We start from the raw sequence: 15,284 nt of genomic DNA, 5'->3' as shown, positions 1-15,284 counted from the left end.
CGCTGTCGCCACTGATCTTGGCTGGTGGTGTTTATGTTTTCCATCCTTGTTGAACATGTTGAACGAGTTTATATTGTTTAAACTATCTCAAACTAGAGAAATACATCTACTACTCTGAAATATAGGGTTTGTTTTAATTTAATCTAGAAAGCATTGCAACTTAATTTGGCCACCAACTCTGCGAATGAGGAAGTTGAAGCGCTCTGAGCACTATACTAATTTGGTGAACAATTTTAGAAATCTTGAGCTTGAATTATTTTTTTTTTCAATGTGTCACTCGGTTCATTTTGTAGTTTACATGGACCTTTGTTTTTGAACTCATGTTGCTATTTCATAGCATCTGTAGATAGGAAATTACTCTTGTACGAAAAAAGTGACATCGTTTATTTAAAACAATTCTTAACGATGACAGTTAATACAGAACTTTTTTTTTTCAAATCAAATATTAATTCTTGGGATGGAATATAAGGTTTTATTTTTTGAATGTGTACAGCGATCTGTATCCTCAGTTTGTTCTCATAATATCCACTGGGTACGAATGAATTGTATCCCTCCATGCAGTGGAGGTGTCTGGCTTCATGTCACAAACACATTTCCACACTGCACTGTTACACTTGAATCCACTTCCAAAGGCAATTTGCCACACCCTGTCCCCACATTTCATCCTCCCTTTTGCTTCTATGTAGCTCAGCTCATACCAAATTGAAGATGATGAAATATTTCCAAACCTGTAGAGAGTCATGCTTGATGGCTCCACGTCCTGTTTCCTTAGCCTTAAGTTTCTTTCAACGGCTTGAATGATGGCTCTTCCCCCTGAATGTATGCAGAAATGCTCAAAAGCATGGTTGAAATTTGGAGTGTAGATGCTTATTCTTCCTGTACTCCACATTTTTCGACAAACTATGGAAAATAAATACAAGAATTGCTCCCTCAAAGGCAGAACCAATGGTCCTAGTGAAGCTATATTTTTCTTCAGTGCATCTCCAGACACATTAACTATGCTCTTTGATATGGATACACCTTCTTTGTCCTCTGGATCCACTTGTTGGTAAACACAGCCATGAGATTCATCATCCTGTGCAGTGATTGTTCTGACAATATGCTGTAGTTTATACTTTGCCTTGTGCCTATCTTGGACCCTACTAGACATCAATATAGCTGCTCCACCCATTCTGAAAAGGCAATTAGATAGCAGCATAGAAGGGATTTTACCAGTGTACCAATTCAGACTCAGCGTCTCTGTGCTTACTATTAAAGCTAGTGAGTTCTTGTGAACTCTCAACAAGTCTTTAGCTAGACTCATTGAAATTATTCCAGCACTGCATCCCATACCAGATAGGTTGAAACTCATGATGTTGCTCCTCATTCTGAACCTGTTAACCACCATGGCACTGAGAGACGGGGTGGGGCAGAAGACACTGCTATTAGTGATGAGTATGTCAATAGTTTTAGGGTTTATCTTGTTCTTCTCAAACAGGTTTTTTATCACTGAACACATGATTGTCTCGGCCTCCTCAAGGGCAAAGGAGAGAGCTTTGATTTTGGGTATCTGTGCAAGAGATGGAGAAATGGACGTTAGCTCACTGAATCCTGATTTGGCCATGATCTTGCATTGGAAAGCAACAGCCTCTGGGTCCATGTCATCATAAAATTGATTCTCTTCAAACATGGCCAGCGGTAGCCTATAAGAACTGGGTGGACAGTAGCAGTTGAAGTCTATCAAATAAATTGGTGTTTTTCTTCTGCATGCAGCGTAGAGGGTTGCAACACACGCAACCAAAAGCACTGCAAGACAATGACAAGGTGAGATAATAAGCTCAGTGACAGTGTTCATATGTTGTGTCAATATTTCCAATGAGCAACACAAACTGTGAGGTTCCATTTTCTTAGATTTGTTTTAGGCGTATGAGATTGATCTTTGTGATGTGATTATATGGAGTTATGAGATATTATGATTGTGGATGATGGTTTGGCATGAAAAGAGAGAGTCCAGTGGAAAAGGAAAATGTGGATGGAGCTTAGCATGCCATTCTTTCAGTGCTTTCATAAATAATGGCGTTGTGTCCGGTAAAATCATGTCATGCAAGTTGTTGTCCATTTTTATTCCCTTAAAAAGAAACATAGTCTTGTTGAATGACTTTCTAGTTAATCTAATTTTTTAATGGTATATTGGGATACAAAGAAAGAGACTATAGAAAGGCGAAAACATGAATAATTGTTCCTTAAGGTGAAAATTAAAGGAAATTCCTTTTATCTGTTTTTTAATTGAAATTTGACTTATTTTTTGTTTTCCTTAACTTTCTTAACTTGAAGCCAAACAAAGTACTAGGGTGGGATTGATGAAAGCTACATAAAAAAATATTATGATGTCCAATATTTGTATTAAAAAACATTTTTTCATTATTTAGAGAATCATCAACCTATAGTGATAACCTTACCTCTTATTTTTTTTTTCCTGAATCAACATACAATAATTCAATAAGTTACTTAGCTACATGCCTATCTTACCAACCAATAAAAAATAATTTACAAAGACTCTTTGTAAATTATAAGTACACACTAATCATTTACCAACAAATTAATAAAATTCCATGATACACTTAAAACTTTGCTAAGAATGTATTATGTACTCATCAGAAAATGAGTGTGAATTTGTCTTAATTAGCACATCCTTCACCACAACAACTTTGACTAAAATATTTGAGAGAAATGCTAACAACACTATCTTTCGAACCTGCTATTGATTAAACTTTATCTGAAATTACAAATTTTGCATGGGTTTCACTTCATATTTAATAATTATTTCTCCCAATGTATAGTTTTTAATGTTTGTATGTATTTTTAATACTCTCAATATTTAAGATTTCATTTATTTCACAAGAGGGTTGGGATGCAATACCAGGAAAAGAAAAGTCTCAAGTTTTTTTATAAAAAGAACCAAATATGATTACCATTATTTATATAATTTTTTTCTTAATTAGGATATTTATGTGATTTTATACACTTTTATTTTTCTTTTCAGTTGTATAGAATAGAACTAAACTAAAAGAAAGAAATATTTTCTATTTCTTTATTTCTTGTACTAAACCTAACATATACAACTCTTAAACGTATTGGTACTGTCCAAAAGATAATACTCATGTGAGTCAAAATCCAGAGGGATGAACAAGATGGAAGTAATGAGAATTGGTAAAACTTACAGTGAGAGGTTGGTAATGCTGCCACCTTAGGGTTTAGTTGACATAATCATCGGACTATGTGGTTTATTTTATATTAGGGTTTAGGGTTTTTGAGACTTTTGAGATTGATTGTCCCACCTTTACTAAGCAAAGTGAATGGCACAGATTTTTCATCTTAAGAGATAGTTGATTCGACTTACATGAAGAGTAATCATAGTTTATTTTACAGAAGCCCTTATGAAGCTAATAAAAACAAACAATTATTTCTTCAAAATAAAGTAAACAAAACACATACTTCTCTTTGTACGCAGCCTCAAATCTAAGGGTAATTTCATGAATTGGATACATCAGTAAAACAGGTTATTACAGATGATCAAAACCAATAGGAGAGTCAACCAGTCCAATTAGTGCATTCTAATCTCAAAAGTGGCCAAACTTTTACAGACAGAACCAAGCAAAACCTTTCAAAATTATTAGCTTAAGCAGCACAATGACATTTGATACCATGATAGTACAAGAAATCTCAATATCCAGCGTGGGCAATAAAAGTTTAATGTTTCCGTAAGAGGTTGATGAACCTAATGCCTAACAGATCATTAATTTGACGTTGGCTAGCTCCATTTGATGCAACAAGCCCTACTTCTGTTGTTGGCCAGATGATCAGAACAAATGCCATTTATTATAGTGAAAGTAAAAGGAACAAAGGGAAAATAAAAAATGATTGACGCTGTCATCACAATATAACTAGTTATGCAATTTTAAATATTATTCCTTTTTCTAGTAATTGGTCACTAGAAGGTCAAAAGTGAATCGAGAAGGACACAACAGCTATCACTGGGAATCCAGAAGAAGGTATGAGGGAGCAGCTCGACCAAAAAGGAGAAGAGGATTTCCACCACCAGTTACCCCAATGTACCTTGAATCTTAAGAACGTGCGATTAAGAGCTATGCCACCTGTCTTAGGCATTTCACCGAGACTTAAAAGTCCGTGGCAACTTAGAATAACTGTGACTCAAAAATTATGTCCAAAATGTTTTTTTTTTTCAGAGCTAACAGGTATGCTAAAAAGATGTAAGTGGATAATATTTTGGTGTTTGTACTTTGTGGAGAGATATGATATTACTTTGGTGCATAAGGTCCACCTTTCTCACACATCTTAGACACTTTCTTCTAAATCAGTACGATCATATGCTGATGGTCACTCAACCATGCAACCAAGAATTAACTCTACCAGTAGTCTCTGCAAGAGCACATACCACCTTCGAATTGGTGAAAACGAATTCGATCCCTCACAATTATCTCTCGGTTTAATATTTTTGATATGATTTTAATCCAGTTGTGACAGTCAAGACAGATTCGCAAGTTTTTAGAAATCCTGATTTTGGTTCCAGGGCTACTTTTCAGGACCCCATAGGCCAAGGCTAACTTCTCGCTGTGAAATGCTAAATTCTCCTCCTTTTCCTCTTCAGACACGTCCATCAAAACCAGATCCGTCAAGGGTGTGAATCCCTCCAACTTAGCTCTTTGGACCAAACCTTCAAGCACTCGGTATATTGATTTCATTTCTGCATGTGAATGATTAGCTGCATTGAATATGTGAATGCTGTCCCCTAATTCAATCCAACTTTTACCACGGTTTTTCCGAATCCCTCCCATTTTCATCCTCTGCCTCACCCTCTCAGCACTATCCCAGTTCTTTAAAGAGCAATACATATTTGACAACAGCACAAAGTCTCCACTCTCTAGGCGAGATATATTTGCAATCGCAACTTCACCAAGTTCTTTCTTTCTGTGTATTCTACAAGCACTCAAAAGTGCTCTCCATATAACAACATCAGGCTCCATAGGCATCGCCTTAACGAGAGCATAGGCTTCTTCCATTAGCCCTGCTCGTCCCAGTAGATCAACCATGGTTCCATAATGCTCCAGCTCTGGCTGAATCATGAAACGATTCTGCATCATATCAAAATACTCCCGACCTTCTTCAACCAATCCACAATGGCTACAAGCAGTCAGAATCCCAATAAAAGTAACAGAATCTGGCAGAACACTCTCTATCTCCATCCTTGAAAAAAGCAGAGTCACATCCATTACAAGTCCGTGAATTGCCAACCCAGTAATCATAGCATTCCAAACAGACACATGATCACGAACAACCTCCTCAAAAACCTGTCTTGAAACATCAATCCTACCACATTTAGCATACATGTCAATCAAAGCAGCACTCAATATATAATTCAGCTCAACCCTCTTCTCAACCATCAAACGATGCACCCACTCGGCATTGCAAAGAGCCCCAAGGCGTGCACATGCAGTTAACACAGCAGCAAAGGTGAACCCATCAGGCTCAACCTTGCAACCCAGCATCCTCCGGAAAAGGTTCAACGCATCCAAAAAGCGCGAGTTTTTGACGTAACCTCCAACCATGGTGTTCCAAGTGACTACATCTCTCACAGGCATTTTGACAAACACCTTCTTGGCAACATCACATTGTCCCCCTTTCATCAAACTGTCAATCACCAGATTCCTGCTGAAGAGGTCCAAAACCTTGGAGAAAACGCGAAGACCAATCTGGGGTTGGTGGCAACGAGCATAGGTTGATATGAGAGATGACACAAGAGAAGGGTAAGTGGCAAGGCCAAGTACAACAACTCTCGAATGGGTTTTAGTGGCAGTTTTTAAATCCATAGAACCTCTGCAGCTTAGGAGAACTCGGTGGAGTACTTCGGGATCTGGAAAAAAGAAAAAAAATTAAATGAAGGGTTTTGTAGGGTAAAAAATGCGATTTTGACAGTGCCCTTCAACTTGAAAGTGTGAAATGATAATAGCAGAGTGTGTGGGTACCTGTGGCTGTGACTGAACTGTGAAATGTTGATGATGAAGATGATGAGAGGGAATGAAAGGAAGAATGAACATTGTTCCATGATTTACCAAAACAACCAAACTTGTTACTTCTATGTCGACAACTTATCATCTTTGCATTTCATTCATCATCCGTGATTTAAGAACTTTTTTTGTCTTTTGAATGAACGGGTGTATTCTTGGGAGAAAATTAAGGATTAATGTCTTAGAACATCACATTGGTTTGACGTTGCAAACAATCTCATTATGAAATTATTGAAATTGGAACAACTGAAACTAATTAAATCAGGAGATCCACCAAATTAATAGGTTTCTTTTAAAAATAAATTTTAATCAATGATAAATTAAAAAAGTGTGTAGATATTTTTTGGGTCTTTTTTTTATTCTAAGATTGCAATTTTGTATGTAAATTATCGAATGGACAACTTCCTCAAATTTTTAGAACGTAGACCATCCGTGTTTGCATGACATTACTCGTATATATAGGCATGACATGACTTCAGGCTAAAGAGTGTGTTTTTTCTATAAGACTTTTGGATGAAAGAAGAGGTTGTGAGAACTAAATATAATTTTGATTATTTTTTTTATTTGAATTAAAGTAGCGTTAAAGTGACAATTTTAGTATAGTTTGATTTATATTGATGTAGTATTGCACATATTAAAAAAAAATCAAAGTTATGTTTGATTCACATAACTTTTCTTTTTACCTACAAATAGTATAAAACTAACCCGATTTTAATTTTAGAAATTCAAAGTCTTCCTAGTGAAATTGTGCAATGCATGATTTACTAATATTTATAATTTTTTTAAAAGTTGTCCATTTTAATAATTTATAAAAAAATTACACGAAAGTAAAATCCATTTTTTTCTCATTGTGTGTATAGTATATATTAATAATAGAAAAACAATTTATTTTAGTTATTATTTAAGTGGATTTATTATTTGCTTGATTGTTTTATAAATTTTATCAAAAATTCTATTTGAGGGGAAATGCACAAAAAGAATGGATTTTTTTAGGATATATGGGATACAGTATTGACTTCAATTAATTTTTATTTTTCAACTTTCTTTTTGTTAGTGTGCTTTACTTAAACCGATTACTTGTTAAAAATATTTATGTTTAAGTTAGTTCATTATCTAAATAGTTTAGTAATTAATGTTGCAATAAATGTATCGCAAAAGTTTCAACCAGTATACTTTTAATTTGTATTTATACATCTAATTAGGTCAGTCTCTTATTAAGTTTTTTTTATATTCTTTTAGTTTTATGTTATGATTTCGATTAGGTTTTTATTATGACTTTCTATTAGGTTTTCTATTATGATTTTCTCTTACTTGTATTTTTCATTTATATTCAATCATAATTCACTTTTTAAAATAACTTTGTTCTCATACTTTTAATAAAAAAATTCTCTTTAATTTTTCTCTCACTTGTTTTTTCTCAAATACTCATATACTATCAAATTATACACCTTCCATAGTTCTCATACTTACAATATAAAGATTTCTCTTTAAGTTTTCCCTCATTTGTGTTTTTCCAAGCATTCACATGGTATCAAAATTAAACACCTTATCCCTTTACCTTCTCTTTACAATTTCACCCATGATGTGTTCTACTTCTTCTGATCACCTTACAAATCAAGTCGATTTTGTAGGCTTGAGTTCTGCTAATATGATTGACACTGTTATTGATCTTTCTACTTTGAAGAATGACAAAACTGATGCCCTCTTTGGTTTCTCTAAAAAGCAATATGAAAATATATTCTTATCTTGTTACAAAAGTCACAAAATGTTTATTCTTCTACCACTATTAATCTTCTGATCAATACTTTCAAAAAATTGAAACAGTTAAAAAAAACATCTAAATTTCTCAACTTTCTTGTTTATCAAATTTCTCGATTTCTCAAGTATCTAAAAAAAGAACTTTTTACCAGTCTCTTAATCCTTTCAAAAACGAATAGTTTCAAGTTGGACCTGTTAGAATTCTAAATGTGAGTCTAAGTTCCGCATCGAGTGAAAAAATGATAAAGTAAAGCATTATATAAGAATGAAGACAGATGCATTTTTAAAGTGTCTTTCAACTATCTCAATATTCACTTTACTTCTCCCTTGATAAACCCAACATCGAAAGTCTTCTTGATAAGAGTTTCAGGTAAATGTGTTCAGCTAAGATTAACAACATTATTTCTTTAGGAAACATCCTCTTCTATAAACTTAATAGGACTTCTATATTTATCAAACATTCACTCAAAATCTTTTATTCAAAGTGTGAGATTTGAGTTATTTTAGAGAAGTGAAATATACTTGAATATAAAAAGAAAACACAAAGCAATGTAAAATCATTACAAAAAATTGAATAAAAAATTATAACAGAAAATCAAAACTGAAAAAATATATCAAAATATCTCTATCACACCCAAAGTTAGAAAAAAAAAATAAAGTGAAAACGTACAAATTAAATCACCGTGTGCAATTATTCACATGCTCAAAGTGGAAAGTCAACATAGCACTATTTTAAAAGTTAATTTGGAGATGAAAATACTACCAAAAGTGATATTTTCTATAGTGCTTTGTGAAAGGATTGCAATAGATTGCAGGGGCTAGTGAAAATTCTGCAAGGAAACATGGTAGCTATGAAAGAGTATTTAGCAAAGAAACTAGCGTAAGAAAGGTGATTGAACAAGTTATATATACAGAAAGGCGAAAAATAATCTCAAAAACAGTTCAAATGTATTTAAGTTTCTGATGCACAAATACATGTAATTGGATAATTCATATTATATATGTTTAAAGGTCAAAATGTTTTGTAATGATGGTTTAATGTTATATCTCAAATATTTTGTAGTAGCTAGTTTATGAGTTGGATAAATAACTAAGTATTTTTAGAAAAAATAATTTTAAAATAATTAATTGGTTAAAACAAATAAGATTTTCTCATCAAAATAAGTAGGAATTGGTTATTTTTAAAACAAATACGTAAAAAAAATAAAAATATAATGATTTGATTAAATAAACTCTTTTTTTAAATAAATGAACACAACATAATCAATCTGTTTTTTTACTCTTCCTTAACACTATTGTTTGTGCTTAGATTATGATATTCATTATGTTTAGGATTCACATTTAATAATTCAACATAATTTACGTTTTGTTTTTTATTTAATCCATGACTTTGGGTTGAATTTTTAGAAAGTACAAGCTTATGTTTAAAGTCCTTTAAACAAGAATCTACACACACTTTATCTATATATAGATATCCATCATCAACTTATTTTTATAAATGATAATTATTTTTCTTTCAAAGTTTGTGTGTGAAACGATGTCTTTCTTTTTTGTGAAATCATGACTTTAGTGCCACTTTCATGATGAAGAGACCGAAACAATATCTTTTACTACATTAATGTGAGCTTATATTAATGGTGTTAGGGTTGATTTATAAATATTTTAACTTTGTTAATGAATATCGTAAGAGAGATTTTAGGATTGTTCGTATGTTTCTATAAAAACTAATTATCGATGAAGCGGGGAATTTTTTTTTAGAATTTAAATTCGTTTTTTTTTTCAAATAGTATATTTTAAAATCTTAAGTTAAAACCTTGACTTTATGAAATTAAAATACATTGTTTGTTATAAGCTGAAATATTAATCTTTTTCTGTATTTTCTAAAAGTTTTCCTCATTTTTTATGATAATATTTATTTAATTTAACAAAACATTCATTATTAATGATATTAACATCTATTATTTTGTTTAGTAATTTTTTATGAGTTTATAAAAGTCTAAAAGCTTCCATAAAATACACCTAAATAGTAGTTAAAATGTAGGAAAAATGATGAGTAGAGTACAGAGAGTATAGTAGTGTAATTTTACTCAGTCTCCACTGGAAAAAGTAATGATATGATATGGACGGTGGAAACAAAAGGTATGTGATATGAGATAATGCGAATCATGATTACATATCAAATTTTCAACTATTTTTCTTTAAATATCACACACACTTTCCACTAACCAGTTACTTCTTTTATCACAAAACTATGCTCAAAACATTCTTTCTTTTTTCTCTCTACCACGTCATTGTCTTTAAATAGAATTAATATAGTTGACATTTACCCACAAAAGAGTATATATATATATATATATATATATATATAAAAGTAATGATTTCAAAATGAATTTAAATATCTGAGTTAATTTGGAGTTGAAGGTAAATTGCTTTAAAAAATAGTGTTTTTAATATTTTATTAAACTTATTTAAACTGTAAATTAAATATATTTAAGTTTGAAGGTGAGTTTATTATTATCCCATCAATAATAATTTTTTATAACTTTTTTGTTATAATTATTTATTATTTCTAATGATAATTTATTTTTTTAAAATACTAAAATGTTATTCAATAATATTTAAACAATTTATATATTTAATTTATTTGTTTATCTAATTATGTAGTTCACATTATAATTTTTAATTAATATCTTTGTAATAATACTTGGTAAAATAGATTAATACTTGATTATACTACTATACAAAAGTGAGTAGAATCATTTCACTTTGAATGTACTATAATATATTTATAAAATAATTTTGAAATATAAAATATTATTAAGTGAATTAAACCATTAACCCTCATATCTGATGAATCAAATAAAATTATTAAATTTTCAACTCACTAAAAAGTGGTATAAATTAAATTAATTTTTAAAACTTAGTAAGTGAAACTCATCTAAATAGGATTCACTCACCTCAACATTCTTATCTATAAGTCTTCATGTTCAAATTTAGAATATATTTTCATTCCTACTCGTATGAAAATTAAATATTTATTTATAACAGTATATATCTAATTTATTTTATTATAAATGCACACTAGTATTAAAAAATATTTAATCAGTTTTCTATTATATATTCATTATAAATGTCATTTTAAATACTTAATAACTTGATGAGAATTAGATGTTGTAACTATATTTTTCTTGGTTCCTTCAATTCAGTTGGAATATAAAAGAATTTTACAAATTTGATAAAAAAAAAGGTTTCATTGCTTTCACATTTCATCCCACAATGTTCACCAGTGTAAATACAGAAAGAATAAAACTCGAGAACTCTAAGAAGAACACGTTCATAGCTATGTAGGTTTTCACACGATCGAATACGCAAATTCCAAATTGGTGAGAGGTAATAATGATGAATAACGTAACATGGCACTTCACCATAGTATAAATTCTTCATCTACACATGCAAGACAACCTAAGATTACCTAACAACAGACACTATCATGAGTTTGAAACATTCTATCATGTTTCTTCTGATTGCTGCAATGTCTATTCCACAAACCAAAGCTCAGTTAGGGTTTCTCAGTGGTCTTCTTGGTTCCGTTAGTAACATTCAAGGGACTGTGTTTTGCACTTCCAAGGATAATGTGTCTGTCAAAGCTCCTTCAAACCCTGTTTTTCCTGGTAAGCCCACAAATTATTTATTCATATATATGCAAATTTTTCTTAACTAATGTATTCTTTATATGTAATCTTTTGTTGTTAAAATAATTTATTTCGTTTTTCTTTTTGCAAAAAACATTATGTTTATAATAAAAAAAATATTTGAAAAAGATATATGTAGTTTTATTATAAAAGCATTTACTATATGTATTCCACAAATGAAAATAGTATTAGTATGTTAATTATAAAAATGCATGTAAAGAAGTTCAACTATCCAAGTATATACAATGCACAATGTTAGAAAATGTGATATAATGAAAGAGAAATAATACTTTGATACATTCAAATTCTTTATATTCATTTGATATTCATTTAAAAAATATAAAAATTTATTTATTTCTATAATAATTTATGTATCATATTAATATAAATGTGTCATTTTATCATAGTGAAAAGAAAGTATGCAATGTTTCAGATGCTGAAGTGCAACTAGTTTGTGGAGAAAAGGAGTTTTCAAAAGCTACAACTAATGATGATGGAAAGTTTTCTATTATGATGGATCCATTGTTGTTAGATATTTTTTCATTGCTGAATGGTTGCAACTTAGTGGTTGACACTCCTCTCTCCAATTGCAACACAAAGCTTCCTTCTTCAGGGACACTCATTTCAAACCTAAGCATTGTTGGGATCAATCGTCTTGCAACTCGAACTATTGCTAAGATTATTCCCTCCGGATTTCACTATGTGCCCTCCACTTAATAATTATGACTAAATTATTAAATGTATACCATGACAATTAAGTACTTTTAATTAAATAAAGTCATGTTATGTGTCATTAATTTCTTTTTTTTTTATAAATAAATATAAGTTTAAATTGTTTCTTAATAATAAATAAAGAGGTTTAATAGGTTTTATTAAACTATTTTATAATAAACGCTACAAACGGGGTTTGACAGCCACGGTGTGTTTGCATCCGCTGTTCCCGTGTACCTTTCAACACACACGCTTCCGTTTGCAATATATATTTACTTTAATATATCTTTTTTTTAACACATTTTATTTCTTATTACATCTTTTTTTACTTTATGTAGAAAAAAAAATTGTATGTTCATGTTCCAAATAAACGTCAAAACTCGTCCTAATATTTAAATCTCTTAAATAATATTCTATATTTAAATAAAACAACGTAAATTATATATTAAATTTAAAATTAATATACACATTAATTAATATATTAATAATAAATGTTGGCTAAGAAATAAAATTATGGACAAAAAAATAACATTATCACCTTTGTTTCTGTCTGTATGCATAAAGATAATTTTATTTTCTTAATTATAAATAAAAATGAATGTACTATCTACTGTTAAATATTTTACTCTTTTAAAATATGAAAGACGAAGCAAACTCATATATAAAGAGGTGCCAAACAAACCCTAAGGTGTGTTGCGCCCCCATACAGAGAAAGAGTTGATAGGTGGTAGCTGCTGCGGAAGCGTCCTGCGGCAAACACCTTTCGCAGCAGCAAGAATCCAACCCTTCAAATGGCACAATCTATCTCACAAGCCAAACGCGCCCTTGCCTTTGCCGTTAACCGGTTTGTTCCACCCACATGCAAGAAAGAAAAAAAACCGTTGCTGTTTCTTGCATGTCCCCATGTTTTTCTCATTTTAAATTTGCAATACATATTTTATCATATGAAATAAAAATAGTAATTCAGCACGTAAGTTAATCAATTTCTTTTTTTTATATTTATTATTTATTATGGTGTTATGTTCACTGGTACAGGCGAGGGTACGCAGTGGCGTCTGGTGTTGCTTCTTCGTCCTCGGTGAGAGGGGGTATGAGCGGAATAGAAAAGGGTGTGGCAAAGAATGGTTCAGGCCCATCGGGGGCCTCATCGGCTTGGGCCCCAGACCCAGTGACGGGATACTACAGGCCCATCAATCACAGGGATGAGATTGACCCGGTGGAGCTCCGAAAGATGCTGTTGAACCACAAAAGCAAATCATCGTAGAGAGAGGGAACACAAACATAACACAACACAAACCTCGTTTCAATCAAATCTTGTGTTGTGTGGTTTTATCTATGTCTGGAATCTTCTTTTATCCTTTTCATGTATCATGAACAAATAAACAAAGTAGATTTGGTTTTTGTTTGGCTTTTACAATTATAAACATTATCGTTTCTGTCTGTGTTTATTTTTTGTTACTTGCTTTCAAGTTATTAAGAGATCTATATTCTTTTAATTTTTTTTATGTCATTTTTTAATTTTATTCATACTTTACAACCTTATATATGTTCTTTATTTGAAAAATAACTATTATATACAGTTTTTTAGCTATTCTTACAGGAGTATATATTGTTTAAAATTGTAATATTTAAATAGAATGAAAGTATGAATATAAAAATCTGATTGTCTTTCTTTAACAATGATAAACAATTTAGACAATTCACCTGACGATAACTTATAAGATTAATAATTACTAGTTTTGACGGACAAAAACCTTAAATTATTATATTTTTAAAAATTTAAAAACACAACGTGACTTCTAATGAATTATAATATTGTGGAGTGAGGTTAGAGAAACTAATATTACAAGAAAAGTTATTCAATAGTAATTAATTTTGTCAATCAAAATAATTAATGGTTATATTAATTAAGTTACATATCATTTTATAAATTAAAAATTATTGATATTTTTTATTATGAATAAAAAATTATAATTAATATGTGAATTAAAATCTAAATTGAATTTTAAAATTAAATATTACTTAATATTATTTTTTTATCAGTAAAAAAATATAATAGATATAATATAATACTTATGGGATATTCTAATATAGATGTGGCCCACTCTATAAGAGAAATATATACATAATTAAGAATGCAGGGATGCAAAGGCCCCAAAAACAAAAAAGAAAAAGTTGTTTATTATTATTTAATTTAAAATTATAGATTAATTTAGATATTATTACCTTAATAGTTAATATAAGACATTAATTTAGACTCTAATCAACTATAATTTTTTTATCCAGAGATTACATTAAATATCAATAATTTTTAATTTAGAAAGTGTATCTAAATTAGTAAATATGGTGATTAATTATTTTTATCTCTAAAGTTAATGATTTTTTCAATGTAAATTAGATAAAGTTGATAAATAAACAGTAAGAAAAAGGATAGCTGGACTTTTTATTTAAATAAATTATTGTACATTTTGTTGACTGTATATTAAAATAATATATTTGAAGTAAACATATTATTTTATTTAAAACCTGGAAACATCAGTTATGTTAAAAAATTAACAGTTAAAATTACAGTTATTTTAAAAAATTTGTATGAAACAAAACTAAAATTCTCATAAAGCATCGAAAGATTAGTACTATAGTGGAACAGTATGCAAATTTTGGGATAATCTTTTGGGCTTATATTAGTTTGTTAGTACCTTGAAATTTAACCACTGATTGCAATAATATAATAATTGTTGCAATTATTAGAATGTAATGTAATATGAAAAAGTCAATTGAATTAGTCCAAAACTTTCATAGCTATTATTAGTCTTGAAATTTTTTAGAGACAAAAGATTTATCTTAACTATAAAATTAAAGATACAGAAAAGAAAAACTATTTGTTTTGTATTTAGTCTATTAAAATTAATATATATATATATATATCTATCTATATATATATATATAATACTTTTTATAGATATCATTAAGTGTAATTGACTATTCATTTCTAATTTGATGTTACAAATTTCTATCAATTTTTATTGTATGACACTTTTATTTATATGATGTAATGTAT

The 15,284-nt window shown here is 30.0% G+C and overlaps 4 protein-coding genes across 4 annotated transcripts; 2 read left to right on the top strand and 2 right to left on the bottom strand.

The window, feature by feature from the left end:
• Positions 1-36: 36 nt before the first annotated feature.
• Positions 37-2,325, bottom strand: LOC108321068 (probable 3-ketoacyl-CoA synthase 21). Its single transcript, XM_017552711.2, has one exon. The coding sequence runs from the start codon at positions 1,880-1,882 to the stop codon at positions 506-508; it is 1,377 nt and encodes a 458-aa protein (XP_017408200.1). The 5' UTR covers positions 1,883-2,325; the 3' UTR covers positions 37-505.
• Positions 2,326-3,423: 1,098 nt separating this feature from the next.
• On the bottom strand, positions 3,424-6,276 carry LOC108321089 (pentatricopeptide repeat-containing protein At5g50990). The gene is made up of 2 exons (XM_017552732.2): positions 6,024-6,276; positions 3,424-5,911 (listed from the first exon to the last, which is right to left on the bottom strand). The coding sequence occupies exons 1-2, from the start codon at positions 6,151-6,153 to the stop codon at positions 4,407-4,409; spliced, it is 1,635 nt and encodes a 544-aa protein (XP_017408221.2). The 5' UTR covers positions 6,154-6,276; the 3' UTR covers positions 3,424-4,406.
• Positions 6,277-11,276: 5,000 nt separating this feature from the next.
• On the top strand, positions 11,277-12,308 carry LOC108321111 (phylloplanin). The gene is made up of 2 exons (XM_017552760.2): positions 11,277-11,494; positions 11,949-12,308. Exons 1-2 carry the CDS (start codon positions 11,314-11,316, stop codon positions 12,230-12,232), a joined length of 465 nt encoding a protein of 154 aa, XP_017408249.1. The 5' UTR covers positions 11,277-11,313; the 3' UTR covers positions 12,233-12,308.
• Positions 12,309-12,903: 595 nt separating this feature from the next.
• On the top strand, positions 12,904-13,627 carry LOC108321108 (late embryogenesis abundant protein Lea5). Its single transcript, XM_017552757.2, has 2 exons — positions 12,904-13,070; positions 13,262-13,627. Exons 1-2 carry the CDS (start codon positions 13,018-13,020, stop codon positions 13,488-13,490), a joined length of 282 nt encoding a protein of 93 aa, XP_017408246.1. The 5' UTR covers positions 12,904-13,017; the 3' UTR covers positions 13,491-13,627.
• Positions 13,628-15,284: the final 1,657 nt, after the last annotated feature.

Source organism: Vigna angularis, chromosome 4 (assembly GCF_016808095.1).
Source record: "Vigna angularis cultivar LongXiaoDou No.4 chromosome 4, ASM1680809v1, whole genome shotgun sequence".
NCBI classification, from domain to species: Eukaryota; Viridiplantae; Streptophyta; class Magnoliopsida; order Fabales; family Fabaceae; genus Vigna; species Vigna angularis.
Note: the sequence above shows the minus strand (reverse complement) of the source record. Positions and strands in the feature narration are given on the sequence as shown.

What these genes read in the sequence shown, in the direction of transcription:
- LOC108321089 (XM_017552732.2), bottom strand. Translation starts at nt 6,153, where the DNA reads ATGATAAGTTGTCGACATAGAAGTAACAAGTTTGGTTGTTTTGGTAAA. An exon ending in CAGTTCAGTCACAGCCACAG is followed by an intron (nt 5,912 to 6,023) that starts GTACCCACACAC and finishes TCTTTTTTCCAG; the next exon opens with ATCCCGAAGTACTCCACCGA.
- LOC108321108 (XM_017552757.2), top strand. Translation starts at nt 13,018, where the DNA reads ATGGCACAATCTATCTCACAAGCCAAACGCGCCCTTGCCTTTGCCGTT. An exon ending in CTTGCCTTTGCCGTTAACCG is followed by an intron (nt 13,071 to 13,261) that starts GTTTGTTCCACC and finishes TCACTGGTACAG; the next exon opens with GCGAGGGTACGCAGTGGCGT.
- LOC108321111 (XM_017552760.2), top strand. Translation starts at nt 11,314, where the DNA reads ATGAGTTTGAAACATTCTATCATGTTTCTTCTGATTGCTGCAATGTCT. An exon ending in TTCAAACCCTGTTTTTCCTG is followed by an intron (nt 11,495 to 11,948) that starts GTAAGCCCACAA and finishes GCAATGTTTCAG; the next exon opens with ATGCTGAAGTGCAACTAGTT.
- LOC108321068 (XM_017552711.2), bottom strand. Translation starts at nt 1,882, where the DNA reads ATGGAACCTCACAGTTTGTGTTGCTCATTGGAAATATTGACACAACAT.